Source organism: Phodopus roborovskii, unplaced genomic scaffold (assembly GCF_943737965.1).
Source record: "Phodopus roborovskii unplaced genomic scaffold, PHOROB, whole genome shotgun sequence".
Taxonomy (NCBI): Eukaryota; Metazoa; Chordata; class Mammalia; order Rodentia; family Cricetidae; genus Phodopus; species Phodopus roborovskii.
In genome coordinates, this window is record NW_026126407.1 from 9,369,427 (window position 1) to 9,393,476 (window position 24,050).

General features: G+C 52.1%; 3 protein-coding genes across 7 annotated transcripts in view; 1 reads left to right on the top strand and 2 right to left on the bottom strand.

The window, feature by feature from the left end:
- Spns2 (SPNS lysolipid transporter 2, sphingosine-1-phosphate) overlaps window positions 1-5,450 on the top strand; it is a 37,355-nt gene extending 31,905 nt beyond the window's left edge. For 2 of the 5 annotated variants that reach the window (XM_051180082.1, XM_051180086.1), the window contains 6 exons: window positions 37-189; window positions 276-465; window positions 595-660; window positions 2,635-2,733; window positions 2,816-2,979; window positions 3,374-3,521. In XM_051180082.1, coding sequence (XP_051036039.1) covers window positions 37-189; window positions 276-465; window positions 595-660; window positions 2,635-2,733; window positions 2,816-2,979; window positions 3,374-3,452 — 751 coding nt within the window. In that variant the 3' untranslated portion in view covers window positions 3,453-3,521. Of the gene's footprint in view, window positions 1-36; window positions 190-275; window positions 466-594; window positions 661-2,634; window positions 2,734-2,815; window positions 2,980-3,373; window positions 3,535-3,991 lie in introns of those variants that run through there. The other 3 variants (XM_051180084.1, XM_051180085.1, XM_051180083.1) reach the window with 3 other exon arrangements.
- A 139-nt stretch (window positions 5,451-5,589) lies between these two features.
- Mybbp1a (MYB binding protein 1a) lies at window positions 5,590-16,940 on the bottom strand. Its single transcript, XM_051180071.1, has 26 exons — window positions 16,708-16,940; window positions 16,509-16,604; window positions 15,731-15,814; window positions 15,565-15,639; window positions 15,354-15,461; window positions 14,603-14,781; window positions 14,343-14,510; window positions 14,117-14,234; window positions 13,175-13,470; window positions 12,875-12,985; window positions 12,325-12,450; window positions 12,009-12,179; window positions 11,818-11,917; window positions 10,381-10,477; window positions 10,148-10,299; window positions 9,871-9,957; window positions 9,626-9,778; window positions 9,379-9,549; window positions 9,125-9,285; window positions 8,423-8,654; window positions 8,181-8,312; window positions 8,022-8,090; window positions 7,449-7,562; window positions 7,140-7,241; window positions 6,398-6,546; window positions 5,590-6,310 (listed from the first exon to the last, which is right to left on the bottom strand). The coding sequence occupies exons 1-26, from the start codon at window positions 16,897-16,899 to the stop codon at window positions 5,695-5,697; spliced, it is 4,059 nt and encodes a 1,352-aa protein (XP_051036028.1). The 5' UTR covers window positions 16,900-16,940; the 3' UTR covers window positions 5,590-5,694.
- A 2,196-nt stretch (window positions 16,941-19,136) lies between these two features.
- Ggt6 (gamma-glutamyltransferase 6) lies at window positions 19,137-21,658 on the bottom strand. Its single transcript, XM_051180091.1, has 4 exons — window positions 21,458-21,658; window positions 20,636-20,838; window positions 20,445-20,558; window positions 19,137-20,199 (listed from the first exon to the last, which is right to left on the bottom strand). Exons 1-4 carry the CDS (start codon window positions 21,589-21,591, stop codon window positions 19,160-19,162), a joined length of 1,491 nt encoding a protein of 496 aa, XP_051036048.1. The 5' UTR covers window positions 21,592-21,658; the 3' UTR covers window positions 19,137-19,159.
- Between the last annotated feature and the right edge of the window lie 2,392 nt (window positions 21,659-24,050).

Below are 24,050 nucleotides of genomic sequence, written 5' to 3' on the forward strand. Positions count from 1 at the left end.
GCACCAACTCAGTGTCCCTCCCTGGATTCTTCCCAGCCGCAGTTACGTCTTCTCCTCCCTGGCCACATCTGCTGTGTCCTTCGCCACAGGGGCCCTGGGCATGTGGATTCCCCTCTATCTGCACCGTGCTCAAGTTGTACAAAAGACAGCAGAGACATGCAACAGCCCACCCTGTGGAGCCAAAGACAGGTAAAACTTGGACGAAAGGAACTGGGTGCCTCTGTCCCAACCACGATCTCATTCAAATCACACTCTACTGTCCTTTGTCCCCACAGTCTCATCTTTGGGGCCATTACCTGCTTTACTGGCTTTCTGGGCGTGGTCACAGGTGCGGGAGCCACTCGCTGGTGCCGCCTGCGGACTCAGCGTGCTGACCCATTGGTGTGTGCTGTGGGCATGCTGGGATCTGCCATCTTCATCTGCCTCATCTTTGTAGCTGCCAAGACCAGCATTGTGGGCGCTTATGTGAGTCCTTGGGAATCTGGGGAAGACGGGCTAGAGATGCAGTCTGACTTGCTGGACCCTCTATCCCCATAGGAAGGGTCACGTGTCCCTGCCCAGTGCCCCTCATGGCGTTCTCTTCTCTTTGAATAGATCTGCATCTTTGTTGGGGAGACACTGCTGTTTTCTAACTGGGCCATCACTGCAGACATTCTCATGGTAAGCCAGAAAGTCCACAGTCCTCTTCTGCTGACTGGCCCAGGCTTGTAAATTTCACTGGAATAGTTTGGGGGTGTGGGTGAAGAGTAAGCATTGATTGTTGGTGGGAGAGATGAACCCAGAGGCAGGGAGGGGGTCAGATATACATGGGGGTCATATCTGGGAAGGGCCTGGAAATATGGCTGGGGTACAGGGTACAGGGTAGTCTCCAGTCTCAGGTTTGTGGCTAGGAGGCTGGCGGTGCCAGGCTGGCACTGAGGTGGTGCTGGCCGCCAGCATTCCTCCCCCAGGAGTTGAGTGTCCTTGCATTCTGCATTGCCAGCCCAGGCTGGGTCCCAGTCGTGCCTGCTGAGTGCCTGCGGCTGGCTGGACAGACAGAGGCTGTCTTTACCATACTAACAATGGCTTCCAGACCAGCAGGCCAGAGACAAAGGGCTGTCTGAGCAGTCTGCTTGAGCTTGTGTTCCTGGGTGGGGACAGGAGAACAGGGGAGGGGCTATGGGCCTAGCGACTTGCATCTCTGAGTGAAGTGGGGGTGGGGATGGCAGGACTATGACTCCTGCCCTTGGTCCTCGAGGGACCTCCTGATCAGGGTCAGAAGACTACAAGAGGACTGGAGATGGAGTGGTAGGAGGTGTAAGGCAGGGGAATAAATATCCTGTGGGTGTTTAGGGGCCGGTGCTTAGGTCAGGAGGTCAGAGTTTGGGGGCTTCTGTAGTCTGTTCATTTCAGGAAGCCTTCCTTGCTCCACACTATGCTTTCTCAAGTACCTGTGTCTCCCGCCAGTGCCTCAGTTCTCTACCCATGCGTGCGCTGTGTGTATAGAAGTGTGGGGAGGACTCAGCTAAGTGTCTCAACAAGGGGCTGGGCAAGAACGAGGGCAGGGAGTGAGTGCTTCAGTGGCAAGACTGAACCAAGTGTCTTTGATGCTGGGCAGCGTGCCCCCTCAACAATCCCCCCAGCAGCCCCTGAGGGCTGTTGGCAGGGTCTGGGTCCCAGGGAAATCATGTCCCAGTTTTATTAAGTGTCCCAGCTAAGTGACTAATTAGTGCTAGAAATAGGGCCATGCAATTTCCTTGGATCCAGATCCCTCCCTGTCTCCTCACCACCAGCAGGTATTTTGAGGATGCTGGCCCCTCCCATTGTCCACAAAGACAGGTGTCATGGACCGTGAGAGTAGCTGGAGCTCAGGGCAAGGGCCACCTTGCCTATATATCTTAAAGTGGGGTCGGGCCTGTTCTGTCTAGCTCAGGATGACCTGGGGCTCAGTGGCTCTTAGCCTCTGGTGTCAGGGTACTTGAGTTCAAGTAAAGCTCTTTGGGAGTATGATTCTATTTCATATCCTCTCCACCTCAGCTAGCCTCAGGCTTGCTAAGTCCTCATGGAACAAGACAGGTGTTTAGCGTATAGAAAGGGAGGGCAGGAAGCCTAGAGGCCAGAATCCTACATCCAGAGTTTCACAACTCCACATGTGATCCCTCAATGACAAGGGTTCTCTCCAGAAGCATAGCATGTTGAGGTTAGCCTGGGTTAAGCAGTAAGGCCTTATCTTTAAAAAAGAAAGAAAGAAATGAAAAAGTTCCCCTGGGCCTTTTAGCTCAGCTCCTCCATGCTCCAAGAGCTCTGGCCTTAGAAGACTCATGTCAACTGGTGCTGCGTGGCTGAATGTGGTGCAGAGGGAGGTGCAGATTCCCGTCACTGAGGCTGAGGACTGGGGCCTGTCAGAGACATCAGGGTGATGGGGACTGAAGCTGTATGTGGATGCTTCAAGGCTCCAGATAGGAGGAACAGATGGAGTAGACAAAGGCCCTGACAAAAGCAGCCATTCCTATATGGTGGGTAGGGAAATGCAGGCTGGGTGGGAGGAATGGCTACCAGGACAGGAAATTTGGCTTCAGAAGTGTCATAGCCACAGGGATGAGCTTCGCCCACGGCCTTGGCCCTCCTGGAACTGACCCACCCTTTCTCCTGCAGTATGTGGTCATCCCAACCCGGCGAGCCACTGCTGTGGCCTTGCAGAGCTTCACCTCCCATCTGCTGGGGGATGCTGGAAGCCCCTACCTCATTGGCTTTGTGAGTGGCTGAGGGTGGGGCTTTCCTGGGGTGGGGCACAGAAGATAGTCCTGTCCTGATACCTGGACCCTGATTCCTACAGATCTCGGACCTAATCCGCCAGAGCACCAAGGACTCCCCGCTCTGGGAGTTTCTGAGCCTGGGCTATGCCCTCATGCTGTGTCCTTTTGTTGTGGTCCTGGGCGGCATGTTCTTCCTTGCCACTGCTCTCTTCTTCCTCAGCGACCGTGCCAAGGCTGAACAACAGTGAGTAGGGTAGGGGTGGCCATGCTGTGAAGCAGGGACTCTGGCAGCTTTTACACTAGGGTGGAGGAGGCAGTGGGCTACTTTGTACCTTTAGGGCTGGTGACCTGCTGGAGGCCAGGACTAACCAGCTTTATAATTCTTGGCTCAGTCTTCTCATGCCCCCAGCCAGCATGTCGTGGGTCCAGCCCATGGTGGTCCAGGCTGGCAGATACCAGACCTTTTCGTAGCCCTAGACATGGGTTTTTCCACTGGCGTTAATAGGGTTTTAGAGCTGGGAGTCCCATCCCCTTCTCCTCCTCTTGTTTTCTGACTTCTTTCTCCTCTTTTCTCTATTCCTCTCTCTCTCTCCTCTCCCTACCCCTGGGCTTTCCCACCTCCCCCTGGGGCTGACGAGGTCCCTGCCCAGCGCCTCCGGTCTACCGGCCCCAGTGATGCGATGTGCCAGAGCCGTGCCTGGGCCCAATCCCCGCTGATGTGCCACCCTGACCCCCGCCCGTCTCTCCCTCAGGGTGAACCAGCTGGTGATGCCGCCTGCATCCGTGAAAGTCTGAGGTGGTGAGTGCATGCAAGCCAGGAAGGCCCTATGGTGGGAGTGGCCATGAAGGAACAGGGAACAAAACACCTTCCAAACCATCTTCTTCCGTAGCAGATTCCCCCAGTGCCCTGGGTCTGCCCCCTTCCTTCTGAGATGTTGACATGGAATCTGTGGATTTTTGGGAGCTGGCTTCTTCCAGTAAATCAGTTCCCACCCTTCCCTTGAATGGCTGGGAACATAGATCAGCCCTGTATCTTGCCAGAAACCCCTGCTGTCTCCTCTAAATTCTCCTAGATGTGTCAGGGTGCAACTCCCACCCTGACCTTCCCAGTGGCCTAGCCCTTGGAGGTTAAAGCTTCCTGTCGATATAAAACCGGGCTCACAGCCCCCAACACCACAGTGGTGGCGGAAAGCTAAGGAAGCCAGCTTTGGAACAGTTCCCAAAGCTCCACCTCTGACCTGGCGTCCTTCCCACAGGTGCCGCTGGGACAGCAATGATCTGCAGTTTAGATTGGGAGAGGTCCTCCAGCATCCTGGACCTGAAGGACTGTCCCAAAGCTTCCTGTGTGACTCACAGCTGGGTACCCACCCTCTTTGGCGCAGATTTGAGTGGCCCTATCTCCAAGAAGCTGCATCCTCAGTTAACATGGAGGACTGTGTGTGCTGGAGCAACTCAGTTGGACACAGTTACAGCCCTGATTGGAGGCTGAAGGGCCGGGAGAGAAGCCAGCCTGCAGAGGGTATTTGGGGAAAGCCTGGCCCACCCCTAGCTCATGTGATCTCAAGGGAGCCCCTATCCTCCCTAGACAGTGGGGCCAAGGAGCTGGAGCTTCCTCCATTGCGTGTCTCGCAAGGCACCCTCCACAGCTTTGAAGAAACAAGTCCTAGGATGTGCGCAGAAGACATGGCTCAAGTCTCAGGACCTCAGTTCTGGTTCTGAGGTCTCCCAAAGGCTCTGGTGTACGGGAACCACTTTCCTATTCTTAGGCTCTGACCTTGGGGCCATCAAATTCAGCCTGATACATGGAGCTGGGTGCCCACTGCTGAGTGTTACCCTGGAGGATACTATCTCTGCTGTCTTCAGCTGGTCCTTTGCCTGGAGGTTTTTCCCAGGTGGGATCACCCCTTAGAGGCTGCAGCACTAGGGGTGAAGGCCCCGGCAGGCCTGTACCAGGGGCTGAGACCTTGAGAACCTACTTCCTCACCCTAACCCTCAACTCCTGTCATCCCCCAGAAGCCACTCCCTCCTACAGGAAGACCTTTTCAATGAGGAGTCAGATTTGGCTGCTGAAAGATATATCTAGCAGCTGTCCACACTGCTTCTTGGCTTAGGGTATACAATTGTTGGAGACTGCCCACCAGTGCCTGTAGGTATCATACCCCAACTGATTCTTTGGGGAGGGGGCAGGCCGTCACCTCAGCCTTTGATCACCCTACTCCCACACACATTCAACCCAACTCCCCTGCAGGCATCTTAGTCACCTCTGGACACTTATCCCCAGCTTCACACCCCTTGCACGTTGTGACCAAGGTGGCTCTGATCCTGGGGTACCATTGTAACCTACAGGAAACTTGCAGAACCAACTCGGACAACAGTCCCCGTGGCCGTTCCCCACTTACTGGCTGTGGCTTCAGTGGTGTTAGTTAGTGGTACCTACTCCACCCAAGCTCTGGGGCACCCTGGGGGCTTGGATGTGGGTGGGCAGAGGGTGCTATCCCGTATGACCAGCCTGGCCCCCACCCTAACCCCAGCAGGGGCCCCAGCGATGTTTTCTTGTTGTACAAGAACCAGGTCCAAGTGTTGCCTCCTCTTCCTTCCGGAAGCTAAACTGCTCCTTTATTTTTTAGAGCTGCTGATTGTGAATCTCAGAGTCTTAAGAGAGAAGCCAAATATATATTCCTCTTGTAAATGAAGAAATAAAGCTATTTAAATGTTTTGGTGGCTCTCCATTGGAACAGCCCCAGGGAGGGACAGAACTAAGCCTGGAGCCTGGCCACACAGCTAGAGAAAGGCTTGCAGTAGATGGACCCTGCCCTGAAGATTGGTAACAGAAACACTGCCCAAAGCCAGAGACTGGTGTCATATACCATGGCAATATTTATTAAAATATTGGTGAAAAAATAGGAGTCTCTTGGGCTGCTGAAGGTGGGAGCGATAAACAGACCACACCACACCACACTCAAGGTGTCTGCATTTTCCTCCGGGCTACTTTCCTTTTCTTGACCCCACTCTGTAACAGACTGGGGCTCCTGCTAACCAGAGACAGTCTTGCCCTTTTTCGTGGCAGGGCAGACTGGGGGGACTTTCTCAAGACCTCCTTTGTAGGAAGAGCCTTCTGGTGATGCTTTTTGCCTTCAGGCTCTATGGGGGACACAGGAGTGGTTCCATTCACCTGTGAAAGCTTCTTTTTCTTCTGTAGTTTTGGGGACTTAAAGGGGGTGCTGGGGCTTAGGGTGGGTTTGTTGGGAGCTGGACTCTTGGTGACAGGTGTCCCATTCACCTGGGATGGAGTGTTGGCCTTCACTCTCTTCCTTTTCTTCTTGCCTGTGCTGGGGGGTTGGCCTTCACCAGCAATAGCAGCAGTAGCAGCAGCAGCAGGAGGAGGAGGCTTGGCATCTGCTGCCACTACATCCTGCCCTGATGTAGCATCCTTTCTTGGTGTGGTGTCCTCAGATTTAAGTTTTTTTCGTTTCTTGGTCTCAGGCAAGAATCCCTTTTTCTTCCGCTTCATACTAACGGGGCTCTGGGAGTCGCTGGGAATATCCTTGGTGTTCTTTTTTTCTGACTTGGGACGTCTGTAAGGAAGCAGTAAAACACAAGAGTGAAGTGCGAGAAGGCAATAATGGCCCTCCTAAGGTATGGGTCCCTCTCCCAGAACATACTGGACTCCCAGCATCTTCATGGCCTGCCAGTAGAGGTCATAGAGGCGGTTGGAACCAGAAGAGTGGTTCCCCTGCTGCAAGCTCTGCTGTAGCTTCTGCTGCTTGCTCTGCAGCAAGTCCAAGAGAGAGGTGAGGTCCACAGACAGCTTCTGCAGAGGAAAGGCAGTGGTGGTGACACCCCCCTCAGCAGCTTTGGGGTCTTCCATCTGCTCCTAGGATCTTAGCCACTCCTGTCTCTAAATCACTAGTCTCTCTCCACAGTGGAGGAAACAAGGGCCCTTAGCATTCTGTTTCCATTTCCAGAGCCAGGAGCCCAGGTCACTGATTTTTCAGCTCCACAGTCCCCTGTAAGGGCGATTCTAGACTAGGGAGCCCTGATGCCCATTTCCAGTGGCTTCATGGCCGTGTCTACCCTTTACTAGCCTCCCCTTACCACCCCTCCCTGCCTGGAAACCTGGCCTCCTTTCAAATGGCTGCCCACCTGGGATCAACTCTAGCTCCTCTCACTACCCTTATGTCTCACTTTTCAATTTTCTGATGCATGGTGACACAGCCTCACCCCAAGTCTGTCAGGTCCAGATGTGGCTTTCTAACTTTTGAAGTCAATCACTTCTATCAATCAACACAGTAGCACCATAGTCTTAAAAGGCCAGATTCTCCCCCTGGAAGGACCACTTCCAGAACCTTGATGTGATGGCCATTCTATCTAGGGTACTAATTCTTAGGCGGCTGGCTGCCTTACCTCATGATTGATTGTCTTGAAGAGAGTGTTCAGTAGCTCCAAGGTGGATAACTCCCTCTGCTGCTCCCCCTTGCTCTGTGCTTCCCCAAGTGTCTGCAGGGTCTACGGAGGAAGGCCAACACTGAGGCATTCCTGAGAACTGCCCAAGATCCTTCTACATCCCTCAGATAGCAGTGGCCCAGAGAGAAGAAAAGTCTCTGGGGACTAGCTAGCTTGCACCACCCATTCTAGAATCTCAAGTGCCAAGCAATCTGGTTTCTAGAAACCCGGGATGAGTTCATGGGTGGGAGCTTCACAGCTATTTGTTACCTGGGTGACCTTTCCCAAGACTTGGCCAATCAACTGCTCCCATTCAGGATCCTCAAAACATACTCTCAGCTCCCGTGAAGACAGGGTCTTCTGGAGCAGCAGGCACGCCTGAGCCTGCATTAAGGAGAATGTAGTTAGAAGTCGCAGCATGCCAGGTAAAGGCTCAGGAACCACACAAGCTCAGGAGGCTGCCTGTGCTGGGCCTTACAATAAACAGTTCCCTTCTCTTATTTACATGGGTAAAGGGCTGCTGAGACCTGAAGAGGCAATGGTCCCAACTGAATAGAAGCAAGACCTCATGCTGGGACAGTCTCTGACCCATACTAACTTAATGCTGTGCTCTCTGGCCTGGCTGACAGCCCTGACATCTAAGCAGACAGATGGCGCCCTCTTGTGCAGGTCAGGTCAGAGATAAGGTCTTAGCAGTGTTAGAGGCCTCCAGCCAGACAGCAAGGTTCCTGAAATTCTTCTATGTCTGCCATGTGTGGCAGCATAAACATAAGCAAGGTCAGTGAAGCAGGCCTCTTAGGCCCCAGTGAGAAAGCTGCATAGGTGATTCAGACAGAACCTTACCTGATGGCGGGGCCGCAAAGGGCCAGCCACATGCTGGACCAAGATAGGGAGGAGGTTCTTACAGATCACCTGGGGGTTGAGGAAGGACAGGGACCATTAGATGGGGACTGAGCTAGGCTGGGCAGGGTTCCCAAAAGACAGGCTGGCTCCTGCACTTACTGGGTAGCGGGTGAAGAGGCTAAGGAACATGGGGACAGTGAGTGGGCTGTTACGCTTGGTCAGAAGAGACTTCAGTGCTGCTGAGTACACTCGGGTCACAAAATCCAAGTCCAAGCAACTGGTAGTCTGGGCCTGGTGGGAGAGCTATTGTGAGGGGGTGAGGCATAGGAGAGTGAAGACGGTTCCTGGGCAAAGGCTGGCTTAAATTCTCTGGAAATTGCCTGGGTTGGTCCCTGGCTTACCTCTGGGTCCTTGTGTTCAGCTCCTGGTAAATTCTGACCATCCTGGTACCTCTTAGCAGTGTTGCCCTTGAGGACTCGCAGCAGGTAGAGAGAGGCATTGAAGTAGTAAAGGGCGACAGAGGTGTCAGCCTGATTGCCAGCCTGCTGCACAAGTCTCTCCACCTGGGCATGCAGACCCTCTGCACAGGGCCCCACCTCGTGGCAGTAGTGGCGGGCACGGCACAGATGGTGCCTGTGGGTGGATAGGGCAAGTTGGTTAAAAGGCGCTCTCCACCTTGCTCTGCCATGCCCAGCATGAAGAGCAGCCAAGTACCTTTGCATAGGTTAGAAAACCGACTTAAGAGGTGGACAGGGACTTGACCCAGGGGCCTAGCACCTCTGACCTGGCCCACCTCTCCTGTCTGTACCAGTTTTGTGGGACAGTGGCCTCAGACTCTGTAAGGTATGACCAATTTTTATGTACTCAGGGATATGGACAGAGCAGGGGCAAGGACAAATAGTCAACAGGTGATCTGGACTGGCACAGAGTTCTGTGAGGGACAGCCCCACCCTCTTGTCAGAATTTCCTACTATCACAAAAGTGCTGGACAGAATGGGACCAGGACCTCAGAAACCCTGCTCTATGCACAGGGAGCATGAAGTATGATGGAAATGGAAAGATCAACTAGGGGAGACGTGTTGCCCATAGGAATGTGTGCTCACATGAAGATGCGGGCGGTCTTGTGCAGGAGGTCTTGTTCCTGCTTGGTAGAGCCTTTGCTGCGCATGCTGTGTTGGATGGTGTTCAGCAGTGGCTCAAGCAGTTCCAGGATCAGGGGGTGCTCAGGCTGCTTGGTCACCAGCACTTCGATCAGGTCCAGTACCTATGGCCAGAAGACTGGGAGTCAGCCCAAGCAGGAGCACAGAAAAAGCAGGAGCAGCTCAGGGTGCCTGGCAGCCACCTGCAGCACACTCACTCGGATTTGGAAGTCCCGTCGGAGCTGCTTCTCCTTCTGCAGCTTGTTCTTCTCCTCCTGCCTGGCCTGGATGCGCAGCTTTTGCTCTGCAAATAGGCTGGCCAGGTTCTGGTCCAGGGCCATCATAGCCTCATCCCCAAGCTCCTCTTCATCCTCACTGTCCGTTCCACCCTGAGGTAAAGAAGCATAGCCATCAGCCTAGCCTTAGGTAGGTGGATAAACCCCTCCTCCCCTGGCCCCTGCTCACCAGTGCATTTCCAGCTTGTAACACTTCCATCAGCTGCTGACGAAAGCCTGGGTCTACATCCTTGTCACGGTCCTCCTCTTCACTCTCTGCTCCATCCTCGCTATCCACGTCACTGTCTAAGTTTTTATTGTCCTCACTGTCTGAGTCTTCATCCTATGGGTGGGAGGAAGGCAAGTCACACCTTTTCAATGACACTATGTGACTTATCTCCAGCCACCCACTCTACCTTGCACTCCACTAAGTACCTCTCCACACTTCAGCTGCATCTCACTGGTATCATCAGTGACCACCACATTGTCATCCTCATCCTCATTTGTCTCAGGGTTGAGCACCTAAGGAGAAATCCCAGATCACCATTGATTGTACTTGCTGCCCCAAGTGCCTACCTTCCTCAGGTTACTCCTGCAGTCTCTTCTATCTTGGCCAAAGGCCCCCACCACCCCAGAGGAAGATGTCACACACTCCCACTACATCTCAGCAGACCCATCTTACAATCTTATTTCTCCAAAGGCCCCAACTCACAGCCAGGATTAGCTGCAGACCACGGGGAGTAAGGTGGGGACAGATGTGGCCAAAGACGTTCCGGACCACCTTGCGCATCAAGCTACTGGGTTGAGCCAGCAGGGACAGCAAGATCTCCACCATCACCTCCACCCACGAAGGTTCCTGGGAGGCTACAAGTGGGAAAGCAGATTTAGGTTGAGCAGGATACAAATAGTCTGGTTGCCTGGCCTGCACCAGGAGCAATGACGTACCTTTGGCTCTAGAGCGTGATCGACGGGGATTATGTTCCATACTTTTCTTGATGCAGGTCTGGATGTCACCTAGGACATCGCAACTCTCTGTAGGGGACTGTGGGCAGGGTAAGGCAGAAGTCAGAAAGGAACTGGAACCGGAGTTCTGAGGTATGTCAGACACTGCCTATCCCAGCCAGTCACTCTCATCATTCAGAATGAGCACCTGCGAGCTGCCCAAGAGCTTTTTCACACCTTGTACACAGTTATGAGATTACAGAGCCCAAGTTCCCCATCAACAGTCACAGTCAAGGCTGACAAAGAACACCCAGGGCCACAGGACTAGCAAACGCCAACCTCACATCCTTGCATGGCTGGTTTTAGATACAACTTAAAAACCCTTAGTTTATTGAGAATAACTTGGATACTTAGAAAGCAGTCTTTTGCCTGATAATGCTGTGGGTAGAGAGGCAGGAACCCAGGCCTTACCCAGTGGTCTCTAGCTCCCTGGTTTGGAGAACTGGTAGGTTCCTGCCCTCTGGGATGTGCCTTTTTTTCCATGGGTCTGCTAAACCTGAACTGCAGTTTCTTCTGCCAATTAAGTTTAGAGATGCAGGGTTCTGGGGACGGGGATATGTGTCCGAAAAGCACACGCTTGTCGCTAACAGGAGTCCTATATACTTAGACCATTAAGATCTGAAGCAGTCTTGACAAAAACCCCTCAGGGGTCTAGTGAGATAACTCAAGAGGGCACCTGTTGCCAAACCCGACACCCGAGCTTAATCCCCGTGACCCACACAGCAGGCAAACTAAATCCAAGTTGTCCTCTAAGCTCTGCATGTATGCTATGGCACAGAATACCACACAAAATAAATTATAAAATGTTGAAAAAAAAAAAAAAAGAAAGCTTCTTATGAGAAAGAGAGGGGGCAGGGAGAGAGTGAGAGGTTCTAGAAGGCCCAGGAGTAGGAAGTATAAAAACTACAGAATGTGATACATTGGGAAACTGTGACAAGCTACAGACCCTTTGTTGAGGACATTACCAGCCTCAGGAATGACTGTTCCTTGCTTTGGGGTAAAGGGAAGCCCTTGCAGTTACATCTAAAAGCCTGGACCCCATTTCCAAATGACTACTAATTGACAAGTGTCCTGGGTGTCAGACTGGCCTCCCTCCTGCAGGGGGCAGCACTTTCTTATACCCATCATTTCCAATCAGTCAATCACATCTAGGAGGGATTATAGTACTCATTCTCAGCCACTGGAGATACAGCCCAAAGCAGGATACTCTACTTCTGGCACCTGACAAACACATGGAAGCCCTGTACTGAAAGCTGGCACAGGACTGGGTTAGGGAATCTACCTTCAATCTCCATCTTCCGCTGCCCCCAAAGCCTCTCAGCAGGGGGTAGCCCATGGTGCCTCAGGACCCCAAGCCCCTTTCTCTGCACACCAAAATACCTTAAAGAGGTGGAGGCCCACCAGAAGCAATAGGTGCTGGAAGGCAACGGCTCTGGTCTCTGAGGAGCGGGCCTCTAGTTCCTTCAGAGTACTCATCATCCTGGGGGGGAGGGGGGGAGACAAAGGCATTCACAAGTCCCAATGGCAGATAGGGTACCCCCCCTCATCCCCCAGAAATCCCATGTCCTTACTGGTCCCAGGCCTGGCGCTGCTGTGTTGTGAAAGGTGTCACAATGGTCACGTTGCGGCTATGGTTCAAGAGCATGTCTGCCAACTGCACCAGGCGGTAAGTCCAGGGTTTCACACTTTCATCATTCAGGTCTGGTGCCTGCCTGAACTTCATACTGAGGGTCTGTAGCAGGCTGGGAGAGGAGGTAGGGTTCACAAGACTGCACTACCCTGGGGTTCAGCTCCCTTCCCCCACCCACAGACACACCAGGCTCTCTGATCTTGCTCACAGCTTAGGAATGAACACCTGTCCCCATCTCCTAAGCGGCACAGGCCTACCTGAAGAAGGCACCAATGACAACACTTCGGTTCCGGTCATCCAAGGGGAAGGAGAATTGCTGCTTTGTCTCTGGGATCTGGGGAGTGGCCTTCTTTGTCTTAAAGAAGGCATGGAAGAAGCAGAACCTGGAAGCACAGCCAGAATTGGCACAGCTAGATCCCCTCATCTATACCACATAGGCCCGCTTCTCTGGTTTGACTCTCCAAACACGGGAGTCACAGAGCTGGAGTGGCAGAACCAGAGCTGCTCCCCTGGAGCCAACAGATGCCGGCCAGTGTGGGGCAAAGTCTAAGTCTTGCAGATACCGATGAGCAAAGACTGCCTGCAGAATCCACACATTAAGTCTGAACCTTGGGATCCCATGGTTCTATACTTTCTGGGTCTCTTTCCATCACAGGCTAAGATACCCTGTAGATTCCCTTGGGCCTATTCCTACTGACAATGTAACCTGAAGGCTTCTGACGCCAGAAGGACCTAAACAAGGACCAGGTGGCAACAGGCCTAGTTCCAGGGTCACGCCACCCACAGGCAGGCTAGTTCCTCACACACCTGGCTACTTGCTCGACTACAGCATCATCTTTCTCCAGGTGATGGTGCTCCACAAGGCTGACCAGGCGGTGGATGATCCACTTCCGGAGACGGAACACAGATCGCTCAGGCCTGAGGGCATGAGCAGGTCACAGAAGTCACACATGACAATAAAAACAGGGTACTTATTCCTTTGCCCCATTGTGGCAGGACTGCCACACTCTACCCTAACCTCCAAATACCAATCAGGAAACACTGTGGCCCCCTTCAAGACCTAACTTTCCTTCTCTGCCCACTCTGGTTTGAAGCCACGCTACTCACACATTAAATGAAGCGTCCTGCACTCTCTTCTGGTTGGCGGTGCTGAAGTCAACCAATGAGTCCAGGTCAGGCTGGAGAAACATGTCCCGCAACCAGGCCACGTAGCTCTGCAGGGCTTCACTACCCAATGACCGTGAGACGCGCCAGAAGGTAGGCGTGACAGGGAGACCTTGGTTGGTGATGGATGTGAAGGCCACCATCATGGCAAACTGACGCTTAGGGTCATCCTGGCACCCTTCTAGGAAGGTGCTCACATATGTACTCATCTCTGGGATGATCTTGAACAGGTTTTGGGGCTGTAAGACATGAACATGAAGCTGGATTGCCAGTGTTAAAAAGAACATTGCCACCTCCCTCCCTCTCCCTTTCTAGGTTAAATCCAGAGCTAGGAATCCCTCTCCAAGTCCACAGCAGGGCACAGCTTCATCAAAGCCTCTCTCTAATCTTTTACCCCTCAAATTCTTACACCGCCAGCTCAAGAAGGTCCCCGTTCTACCTAGAAGATTAAGGGCAAGACGTTTTCCTGGTTTGAAGTGGTATGAGGGGAACCTAAATCCCGACAGACCAGTACCTAATTGTGTCACCCTGGGACTCAGAACCCACCAATTTCCATGAGACTGTCATACGCCACACACCAGGTTACTTGTTTTCTTACAACAACCTGTTTAGCACTGGGCCCTGCTATCACTGTACGGATGACAGGCACATTTAATGATTACCAGACATGTGATTGCAGAACACACTGGGGACAATAACTATTCTCATCAATGTGACCCCAGCAAAGTCTTCTGGATAAGAGAGCTGGTGAGTGGGCTTCAGAACAAAAGGGCCTGACCACTGGTCAGACCCTTGTATGGTCCCCAGTCCTGTCATATACCTTCAGAGGAAGGACCCACTGTCTGTTCTTTTGGGTAGTGCTGAACCACATAGGATGACACCTACCTTAGAAATGACCATGTGCTCCCCAAAATGGCGGATCAAGTCTCCCCGCATCACCAGGAGCAGCTGCTCTTCTGACAGCAGGGGCAGGGAGGCACCCAGCAGGCGGAAACACATGTAGCTAAATGAGGAGTGTTGGGGCAGAGCCTGGTCAGAGACCCTGTTCTTTAGGGTGGGGTTCAGGACACATCCTACTCAGACTGAAATGGGTGCTAAGTGTTACACACACCTGGTTGACCAGCATGGCTTGTTCAGTAGTCCCTGCTCCAAAACCTTCTTCCAGAACAGTGTGAATTTGTTCTCCTTAAGTGCCAGGCGGAGCAGGTCCAGAGCCACTTCTGGCAACTTATGCTCCTTCCTCACAGAGTTGGCTGCCATCTTCAGCACGGTCACCAGACTGTGGAGAGGGGAGGGGACTCAGTCAACATTGCCTCGAGGTCCAGGGTTCTGAACACCCCTGGGGTGAGCCCACCCACTCTCTCCTCAAACCTGGGAATATTCTCTTCTGAGAACAGGTCAACCGAGCCCATCAGGGACTCAAGCTTCTCTGGCACCCTCTGCTGAGCCAAGAGGAAGAGTTCTAGGTAGTTAGGGGAGCTAAGGATCACGTTCAAGTCACCACCCTTGAGGATCTTTGGCAGGATCTCCTGGAACATGGACTCTGGGACCTGGAGTGGGACACAGGTAGAGGGGGTGGGTCGCTTAGCACCTTTCTCCCTCTGGGTGTCGTTCTACCCATGGGCTGTTGATACAGCTCCAGTCAGCCAACCAAGTGTCAGACCCGTAAGAAAGTGCTGGGTACCCATCCCTAGCATCACAGATGGCTAACTGGCCTGAGGCTAAATATGAACCTGCCTCAGTCTCCAAAGCATGACAGTGCAGACCCAAGCTTCACCAAAATAACAATAGTGAATGTATTCAGACTGCCTTCTGTACATTTAGGCATTGACAAACATCATTCTACACCCTCGCTATCCAACACAGAAACCACAATAGAGAGCTATGGAGCATTTGAAGTGCCTAACTGAATGGAGATATGCTGTGAACCTGAAAGACCAGCAGATTTAAGACATTTGGTGAAAAAAAAAAAAAAAAAAAAAAACCCAAAACTATCTTCACAGCTCTTTATGCCAGCTGTATGGTTAAACCATCTGTCTTGGTGTTCTTACGTGCTAACCCAACTCTTCTCAACGTTTCCAAAACCAGACTTCATGACCTATGACCCCCTATGACTCCTTACCTGGGAGAGGATGTCTACCAGGACCTTTATTGGCTGCCCCTGTAAGTGGTTGTAGTGATGCGACAGGATCTTCAGCAATTTCACTGACGTCATCAGGGCCTCCTGGTCCTAGTATCCGCAGAAAACAGAAGAGTGTGAAGAGGGCACACTGTTGTCTGTTCGCCACCAACTCTAAACCAGTCCCTTCGCCTCCTGTACCCAAAGCTCTTACCTTCATCAGGCGGCCTGACTGAAAGAGGGCTAACACTCCAAACAGGTTTGCAAAGACAGCAGGTCTCATCATCCCCTAGAAAAAGACCCCAGACACCAGTGAGGAGGACCCATTACAACCCCCACACCCGTTCCGGGGCAGGCTGGCCATCTGGGGCCACTCTCACCTTGTTCACTGTTTTCAGATTGTATTTTTCTTGCACCTGAGCCAGGATGCTGCCCAAAGAAATGTCTTCAAAAGACTGCAACAGCTGCCAGCAAAACCAAAAGGAGCTCAGAGAGGTCCAGGTAGTGACTCTACAAGTCAACTTCCCTTCTTCAGCTTTCCCTCTATATAATCTTGTCACCCCCTCCCATTTCTCACAAGTGGTAAGGATAACCTACTGCTTTCATTGGATCAAATTTTGCGCTGAGCCCCATCTCCACCAGGGCTTCTGAAGGCCTAAACGGCTCATGTTTACCTCCTGAAAAACCCATCCTTAGCCGGGTGTTGGTGGCTCACGCCTTTAATCCCAGCACTTGGGAGGCAGAGGCAGGCAGATCCCTGTGAGTTCGAGGCCAGACTAGTCTATAGAGCGAGTTCCAGGACAGCCTCAAAAAAAAAAAAAAAAAAAAAAAAAAAGAAAAAGAAAAGAAAAAAGAAAAACCCATCCTATCCACACAACATGCTCCAAGAAGGGGTTGACCCTAAGGGATAGACTTCACTGCTCTTATCTGAGTGGCCTGTCTGTCATCAGTTATGTTCCTAACCTAGAGAGGGGTCCCCAACCTTCTAGAAGCCAACCTCAAAGTTCACTACTTCCAATAACTGTATCAAATACGACTGCTAAACAAGTAAAAGAAAGAAAACGTAAGAAACCTCTCTTATCGGTGACCCCCTGTCCTTACACCCCACCTTTTTGCCCAGAGTGGTTGAGTCCTTATCAGATGCACCCACCGCCTCACCTGTGCCAGCGCCAGACTGTAGCAGGGCCGAGCGGTTTCTCGGCCCACCCCAAGCCCAGTGATCAGACGCTTCAGGGCGTATTTCATCTCTGACCCCTGTGGAACCAAGAGCATCCCTCGTGTTCAACAGTGACCTGAGGGCCCGCCCCTGCCCCCTCGCATCTAGCGCCGCGACTGCGTCCGGGCCCCGCCATCATACACTCGGCCTTGTGCGCAAGTACTCCAGTAGCTTCTCCGTGGCCTGGAGCCGCGTTTCCTGCTCCGGCTTCGCGATGTCCCAGAAGAAGTCCAAGAACTCGCGGCTGTGCTCCAGCAGGCCGCGGCGTTCATCTTGCGCCGCTTCTGTGGGAGACGCAGATTCAGCTTTCGCGGGACTCTTCTTCTCCGCCATGCTCCACGAAACACGTGGGCTCGGAAGACGGTCTCTTCCAGGTCAGGGCCCGGCGCGTGCGCGCTGGGACTGGCGGCTGGGGGCGGGGCCTGGCAGGTCGGGGGGCGGGGTAGGGGCGGGATGTTCCGCCTTTCCGGCCTGGCTGTGGGTGGAGCAGCGTCCCGTGCTCACTCACGCCAGGGCCCGTGGCTCAGACAAATCCACTAAAAAGCCGCGGTACAGCCCCCTCCCAGACCTCCATCTGCTCGCCAGCCATACCGTGATTACCCGTGCAGCCCCTATTCTGCTCGGGCACAAAGCCAGGGCTTCCGAGGACCTTTCTTGTGGGAGGAGATAGTTGATGAACAAATAGCCAAATACATTTAAAACGGCAATTATAATGAAAATAAGGGCTGTGAAGAGCAAAGCCCTCTAAATGTTAAAATATGTGAGACTATCACCTGTTCGCCTTGGTAATTCAAAAGAAAATTCATTAGATCCTAAGATGCTATTTAAGAGTGTAGTCACTGGATGAGACTACAACGAGACTGTGACATGTAGGTTGACAGGTGAGGGACAAGATGGACTCAACTGGCTCCTTGGGGAAAAATCTAAGAGGGAATAAAAGAGCAGGCTAAGGACATTGCTTTTACAAAGGCCCCTCTTCTCCAAAGATAAGGGAGGGAATCGAAGCCGATGAGGGGCCAGGGCCGCAGGTGCCAGGAAGGGAAAGCAAGGTTGTACAGGACCGCAGGCCAGGGTCAAAAGTTCAGACTTTCTTCTGAGTGTGCAGGGAAAGATTTACATCGGATTTACATTGTTAAAAGATCAACTGTTGGCTGAGTGGGCATGGCCTGTGGCTGTGAGTACAGAGACAGAGAACTGAGCTGGAGTCGTCCTCAGACCTGGGCTAATCTGGAGCTGGTCATGGTGGGTGATGAACTGGGTCAAATGAGAGGATTAGTAGAGAGGACACCAGGCTAAAAGCTAGAATGGTTGAGTAGATAGTGGAATAGTTGAGCCTAGGGGGTGTTTTGTTTGAGACAGAGATGGGGATGGTGTAATCGAGAGTTCCATTGGCCTGGGACTGGGGATATGGTGCAGAAGCAGAGCATCTGCCAGGCATGCCAAGGCTCTAAATGTGATCTCCAGCTCAACAAAACAAACACTTAGCTGAGTGTGTTGGTGATCCATGTGCCTGGGTCAGACTGGATTACATAGTGAGATACTGCCTTAAAAAAACAAATGATAGGGCTGGGTAGATGGCTCATTGCTTAAGGGCACTTACTACTCTTTCCAAGGATCTAAGTTCAGTTCCCAGCACCCATGTAGCAGCTCACATCTATAACCCCAGTTCCAGAGGATGCAAGGGGCCCCTCCTGACCTCCTCATACACAAGATGCATGTGGTTTGTATGCACATACGAAGTCAAAACACATAAAATAAAAACATCTTTCTTTAATTAAAAAATTAAATTCTCGAAACATTAAGTCAGAACTGCCTTTTACTTTGTCAGGTCGGGGAAGTGCTATTGCCTACCTTGGCCTATGGAACTGTTTCTAGAGAATTACAGCTCAGAGATCTCAGGCCTAGAGGGAAGGTCATGAAACATGGCCAAGCCAGTTCCAGCCCTTTTGTAACCAGCAGCAAGCACCTCTTACTCACTTTCCCAACCCTTCTCTGCGCTGCCATCTGTTCTACATGGGAAACTAAGATTTACCTTGCACAGGTGGAACCACAGGAGACAGAAGGTGGGTGGAGCAGGGCAAAGTTGAAAGACACCAGTCCAGGCTCCACCCATGTCTGGTGTTCATCCTTTGCGTTGCACGTGGTGGACTCCTTGGCATTAGAGATCTCAAAGGATAATGGGAAAGTTAACCAAAAAACAGGAATGGCACTTAGTTCCTAGGATATTTGGACTTTATAAGCTTCCATTCCAATTGATAAATGGTCCAATGGAAGATGGACCCAGCCCAAAGACAGCCAGGGGCTGACAACCCTCCACTGGACCTTCCTGAAGGTGAGTTGCACTCAGTCTCTTCATCATCCTCTAGGTCCTTATCTGATTGAAAAACCAGCAATTCAATCAGTGTGGGTACTAGGAAACATGGTTGGTCTAGCCCTGGATGCCAGAGCTAAATCCAGGTGACAGAACACGATGGAGGAGGGGCTGATGGAGCATCGAGCACATCACAGATAAATTCTCTTTATGCACTCATTGCTGCTAGGCCTTCTCTGTTTTGGCCCTCAGATGCTGCCCCCTTCAGACACTGTCCTTCTGTTAATAACCCCGGAAGGGGCAGCAGCCACTGGGGACACTGGAGACATGGGCATGTTCTGCATGGACTACCACCTGGAGTAGGTTCCCTTGGCCACAGACTCCAGGGCTTTCTGCAGGTTGTTGTTGAGTTTGATGCTGGGGCTGCTGTTGGATTTGGGATGCTGCCAGATGATTGAGCAAGGTGCAAGTCATGGCTTTGGCCCCTCTGGGTGTTCCTGAAGCCAGTAGCCCCAACATATCAGCTTCTGTGTCATCCAGACTGCTGCGGAGAATGAGTGGGCAGGCCCAGGCACTAGGTTCAGATCTGGCCACCAGGTTGCTGAGCAGAACACCAGTGCTTGGGGACAGGTGTCCAGAACCAAAGGAGCTGTTGATTGAAGAGGTTAGAAGGAGCATAGAACCACTGCTGTCCACAGTGACCAGGGCACTATTCACTGAGGTCATGGCAGTTTGCAGGAGAGATAGACAGGAAGTAGGGCTGGGTGTCCTAGAGTGAAGGGCAGACTCCAGCAGTTCCAGAACTTCTGGGCCAGCTGAGGGACCAGGAGTAGTGAAGAGGACACCCTGAGGCATGGGAAGCTGCAGTGCAGGCTCTAAGGAGGGCATGGGCTGAGCAGGGGTCTCCTCTAGCCCCAGGTCTCTAACCAGCAGACTCAGCAAGGCATCCCCAGCAACATCTGGGCTGGAGGCCAGGGCTGCCTGGTGCAACACAGCTGCTAGGTTGGGGTTGGTGGCTTGAGCTCCAAGGCCCAGTGGGGTCCCGTTGGTATGGCAGAATAGTGGACAGAGGCCCTTTGTGCCCAGGGCTGCTAGTGCACTTGCCAGGGGTGCATCTACCTCAAAGCCCTTTTGAGCCAGCATGGCGGGCTTGGCCAGGAGGTGTGGCCAGGGCAGGTGGCCCAAGTGTGTATGAAGCAAATGAAGGGCAGGCAAAGCTGTGGGCAGCCCCAGGCCAGGAGACAGGGTTTGGGCTGGGCCTGCTGTCAGGGCAGTTGCATTTCCCGAGGAACTGTTGTAGAAGAGGCCCCAGAACATGGCACCTGTTGGGAGACAAAGAGACCACACAGGGGTCAGAGGAGAGGCACTGGCCAGGGTCAGGGCCAGAATCCTCCCGCAGTCCCAGGAGGAGAATCAGGAGTTACTGACCCGCCTGGTGTCAAAAGTCACTCAGGACTAGGGCTGGTACTCAGATACTATGCCATTCTCACTAGCTAGTCTTGAGGTAATGACCAGTGATTAAGTCCCAGGTTGGAGTCTCTGTCCAGGGCCCACAGATCCCACTAACCTAGCCCTGTTGCATGAGGATGTACCACTGCCAGACACAAAGCTGCTCCAACTCCAGCATCCACGACATTGCCCCCAGCGACAAGTAGCTCTTGGCCCAGCTGAGAACATGTGGCTGCAGTAAGAAAAGGTCTGTGTGTGATGGGGAGGCACCCTGGACCATTGACCCCTAGCCACTCCCCAAGCACTGACCTGCAGGGCTGATAATGGCTCCATGGTGGTACACACCAGGGTGATGGGAGTGTTTGCTGGTTGGAGGGGCTGCAGAGCCCGAGTTTCCTTTCAGACTGTTCCTGCTATGCAGCTGCCTCAGAGCCAGGGAGCTGCTAACAGCCAGCAGCAGCAGGCTTGCAAGCAGGCGGGCCCAGGCTCCTGGTAGCCCACCAACCTTGTTCCTGCAGAAAGGGGAGTCCTGAACCAGGAATGGGGTGGAGGGGCACCCAAGAACCCCAAGAGGCCCCAAGGAATGTTTCCCCAAAAGGTTTGATTTTTAAGAGTATAAGCTGGCTAAGGAAAAAGAGAGTGATTCCAGGCCCAGGGCACTGCACTGGCAAAAACATAGAGGTAGGGAAAAGCTGGAGAAACTGAGACTGGCTTGGAGGGAGTGTCTGCAGAAGAGCTGGTGGATGCAGAGGCCAGTCAGTCAGAGAGAGGCCTGGAAGGGGCTTGGCATATGGGAGAGAGGAGGCTGAGCAGCAGGGCTCAGCCAGGCGTAGCCAGGTCCCAACCTGCCTAGCAGGTGCTATGGCATGGGGGTGGGGTGAGGCTGGCAAAGCTGGGACACCATAGGGACTAGCTTGATACAAATGTCCCTTCACATATACAGGCTTTTGATTGACTGCTTCAGGCCCAGGTTAGGTCTCCAGCCTAGAGCCCCCTCCCCCACTCATCTAGAAAGTCCCTGGAGCGCAGCCAAGTATGGGATTGCCTGACTCAGTTTAGGGGCTCTGGGGAGAGGACCTTGCCAGCCTTCTAGCCTGAGTTATGGGGTCCCCAGGCCTCTTGATGACTCACCGGGGGGTGTTTTGGGATCTCCTTAGGGAGAGGACCAGTGGCTCTGCTATTTCTTCCTCCTCCTCCTCCGACTCCATGCCAGGCTCCCAGAGTTGGAGCTTGTGGTAGAGCACAGCCTCTGTGGTGGCATCCATGGCCTGTGCTGCCCCAGGTCTCTGCTGAGAGCCTTGGCAGTTGAGACTGCCAGGTAGGCAGGCAAGCAGGCTGTGGCTGCTGCTGGGTGGCCTTGGGGAAGGGAGGTGGTGAAATAGGGAACAGGTCTGGGCAGGGCGGGGCTGGGGAAGCTCCTACGAGCCTGCCTCATCAGGACATGAGGCTCTCACATAAAAAGTTCCCCAAGAGGCTGCCACACAGGGAACACAGTTCATCCAGATCTAGGATGAGCTCAACCCTATAGCCATAGATCATGGGGTGGGGTGGAGGGTGCTCCCTCTTGACTTTTGAGATCCCTAACCTACTCAGGTCTCTAGAGACCGTGGACATGAATTAGAACTAGAAGTACAAGGGTGGCTTAGGTGGTGGCTTAGCAACACCAGCCAGGTTATATTGTCAGGGGTGTGGCTTCCAGGTAGGGTCATGGTACAGTCTTATGCTATTGTGAGACGACTCTTTTGAAGGCCACCCCTGGATATGTCATGTGGCTCCTGTCCAGCAGGAGGCATTAGAGACATCTGTGGGGAAACAGTCTGGAAAACATGGTTCCAATTCCTTCTCCCTGGAATTCACACCAAGGACGTGTTCCAGAGAAAAGCAGTGCTATTTGCAACAGTCCCACATGGGAAACTACTCAAACACCCATTGTTGGGAAAATGAACCACATCACCCTCTATTCAGTCAATGGGTAATCTATAGCAGAAAGAATGAGCAAGCTACAATCATGTGCAATATAGTACATGAATCAGAAGGAACACGGAGAGTGAAAGAGGCCAGGCAGGAAAGGGGACACACTGTGCGTCTTATGAAAGACTTTAAACCAGGCAGGGCTAGTAGAGTCAGAATGTGGCGGCTGGAGTAGGAACAAGGCATCAAGGAAGTTTCCTTCCTTCCTTCCTTCCTTCCTTCCTTCCTTATTTATTTATTTATTTATTTATTTATTTATTTATTTTTTGAGACAGGGTCTACCTAGCCCTGGCTGTCCTGGAACTCACTCTGTAGACCAGACTTGCCTTTAACTCACAGAGATCCACCTTCCTCTGCTTCCCAGTGCAGAGATTAAAGGCATGTGTGTCACCACACCTGGCTGCCTTATCCTTTTTTTTTTTTAAACTATTACTAATGTTTAGTAAATTAAAGGGTTTTTTTTTTTTGAGTTTTTGTTTGCTTGTTTGTTTGAGGACTGCCCAGTGGCAAGACACGTTCTTTCTGTGTAGCCCTGGTTGTTCTGGAACTTGCTCTATAGACTAGGCTAGCCTTGAACTCACAGAGATCCTCATTCCTCTAGCTCTAGTGCTGGGATTAAAGGTGTGTGCCACCAACTGCCTAGCTTCTAGCCTTGCTTTATCTCTTATCTAAAGCCTCCAAGTTACCTTTTCTTTCTTACTTATTATTGTGTGTATATGCACATGCATGTGTGGGGAGGTGCACATCACAGTTTGTGTGGGGAGCCAGAGACAACTTTGACCAGTCTCTCCTTTAATATTTACATAGATTCTGGGGATTGAGCTCAGGTCTCCATATACATTGAGCCATCTTATCCAACTACTTGTTTAAGATTTGTTTTTATTATTTTATTTTACGTGTGTGTGTGTGTGTGTGTGTGTGTGTGTGTGTGTGCACATGTAAGTGTGGGTGCCTGAGGAGGCCAGAGGTGTCAGGTTATCCTGGAGCTGGAGTTACAGGTAGTTTGGAGCCACCCATCATGGGCCCTGGGAACTGAACTAGGGTCCTCTGCAAGAGCAGTGTGCTTTTAATCACTGAGCCATCTTTTTTATTTATTTATCTTTATTTTTGCATTGGTGTTTTGCCTGCATGTCTGTGTGATGATGTTGGATTCTCAGAAATGGAGTTATAGGCAGTTGTGAGCTATCATGTGGTTGCTGGGAATTGAACTCGGGTCCTCTGGGAGAACAGTCAGTGCCCTTAACCACTGAGTCATTTCTCCAGTCCTTCCTTTATTCTTTTGAGAAAGGATCTCACTATGATAGCGTATGGTGTCCTTGAACTTGTGATCCTCTTGTATTAGCTTCATGAGGGCTAGGTTTACAGGTGTGCACTACCATGTCTGGCTCACATCTTTCTTTTCGATATGAACTGTGGAAGTAGCTGTTAGTTGGGCTTCTGGAAGCCTCCTCTATGGTCTCCCTGTCAGAGAGTTGAAATCGCTAGAAATTGGAAAGCTAACCCACATGAAAATTGACCACAAGAGGGCAGTAGCACACAGTGGCTTGGTTTGGGTGGAACCGGATGGTCTAAGAGAAATCCCCTTACAGAGAAGGCACTGCAGGGCCACCGTGGAGAGAAGGGAAGAGTGTGGGACCGGAAATGGAATTCCATGTCTGGGTGAAGAGGAGAAAGAACCCAAGGGCAGTAGTGTCCTGGGCTCTCTCTGGAACTGTTGTGTGTTTAGAACAGAACATTTTGTTCTGTGTGTATT

Excerpts from the sequence above, each read along its gene's own strand:
- Mybbp1a (XM_051180071.1), bottom strand. The coding sequence starts at position 16,899 with ATGGCGGAGAAGAAGAGTCCCGCGAAAGCTGAATCTGCGTCTCCCACA. Across the intron at positions 15,462-15,564 it reads AGTCAGGCCGCCTGATGAAG|GACCAGGAGGCCCTGATGAC; the intron begins GTAAGAGCTTTG and ends TGCGGATACTAG. Across the intron at positions 7,242-7,448 it reads TCTTGGGAAAGGTCACCCAG|ACCCTGCAGACACTTGGGGA; the intron begins GTAACAAATAGC and ends CTTCCTCCGTAG.
- Ggt6 (XM_051180091.1), bottom strand. The coding sequence starts at position 21,591 with ATGGATGCCACCACAGAGGCTGTGCTCTACCACAAGCTCCAACTCTGG. Across the intron at positions 20,839-21,457 it reads AGATCCCAAAACACCCCCCG|GAACAAGGTTGGTGGGCTAC; the intron begins GTGAGTCATCAA and ends CCCTTTCTGCAG. Across the intron at positions 20,559-20,635 it reads AGCCATTATCAGCCCTGCAG|CCACATGTTCTCAGCTGGGC; the intron begins GTCAGTGCTTGG and ends TTCTTACTGCAG.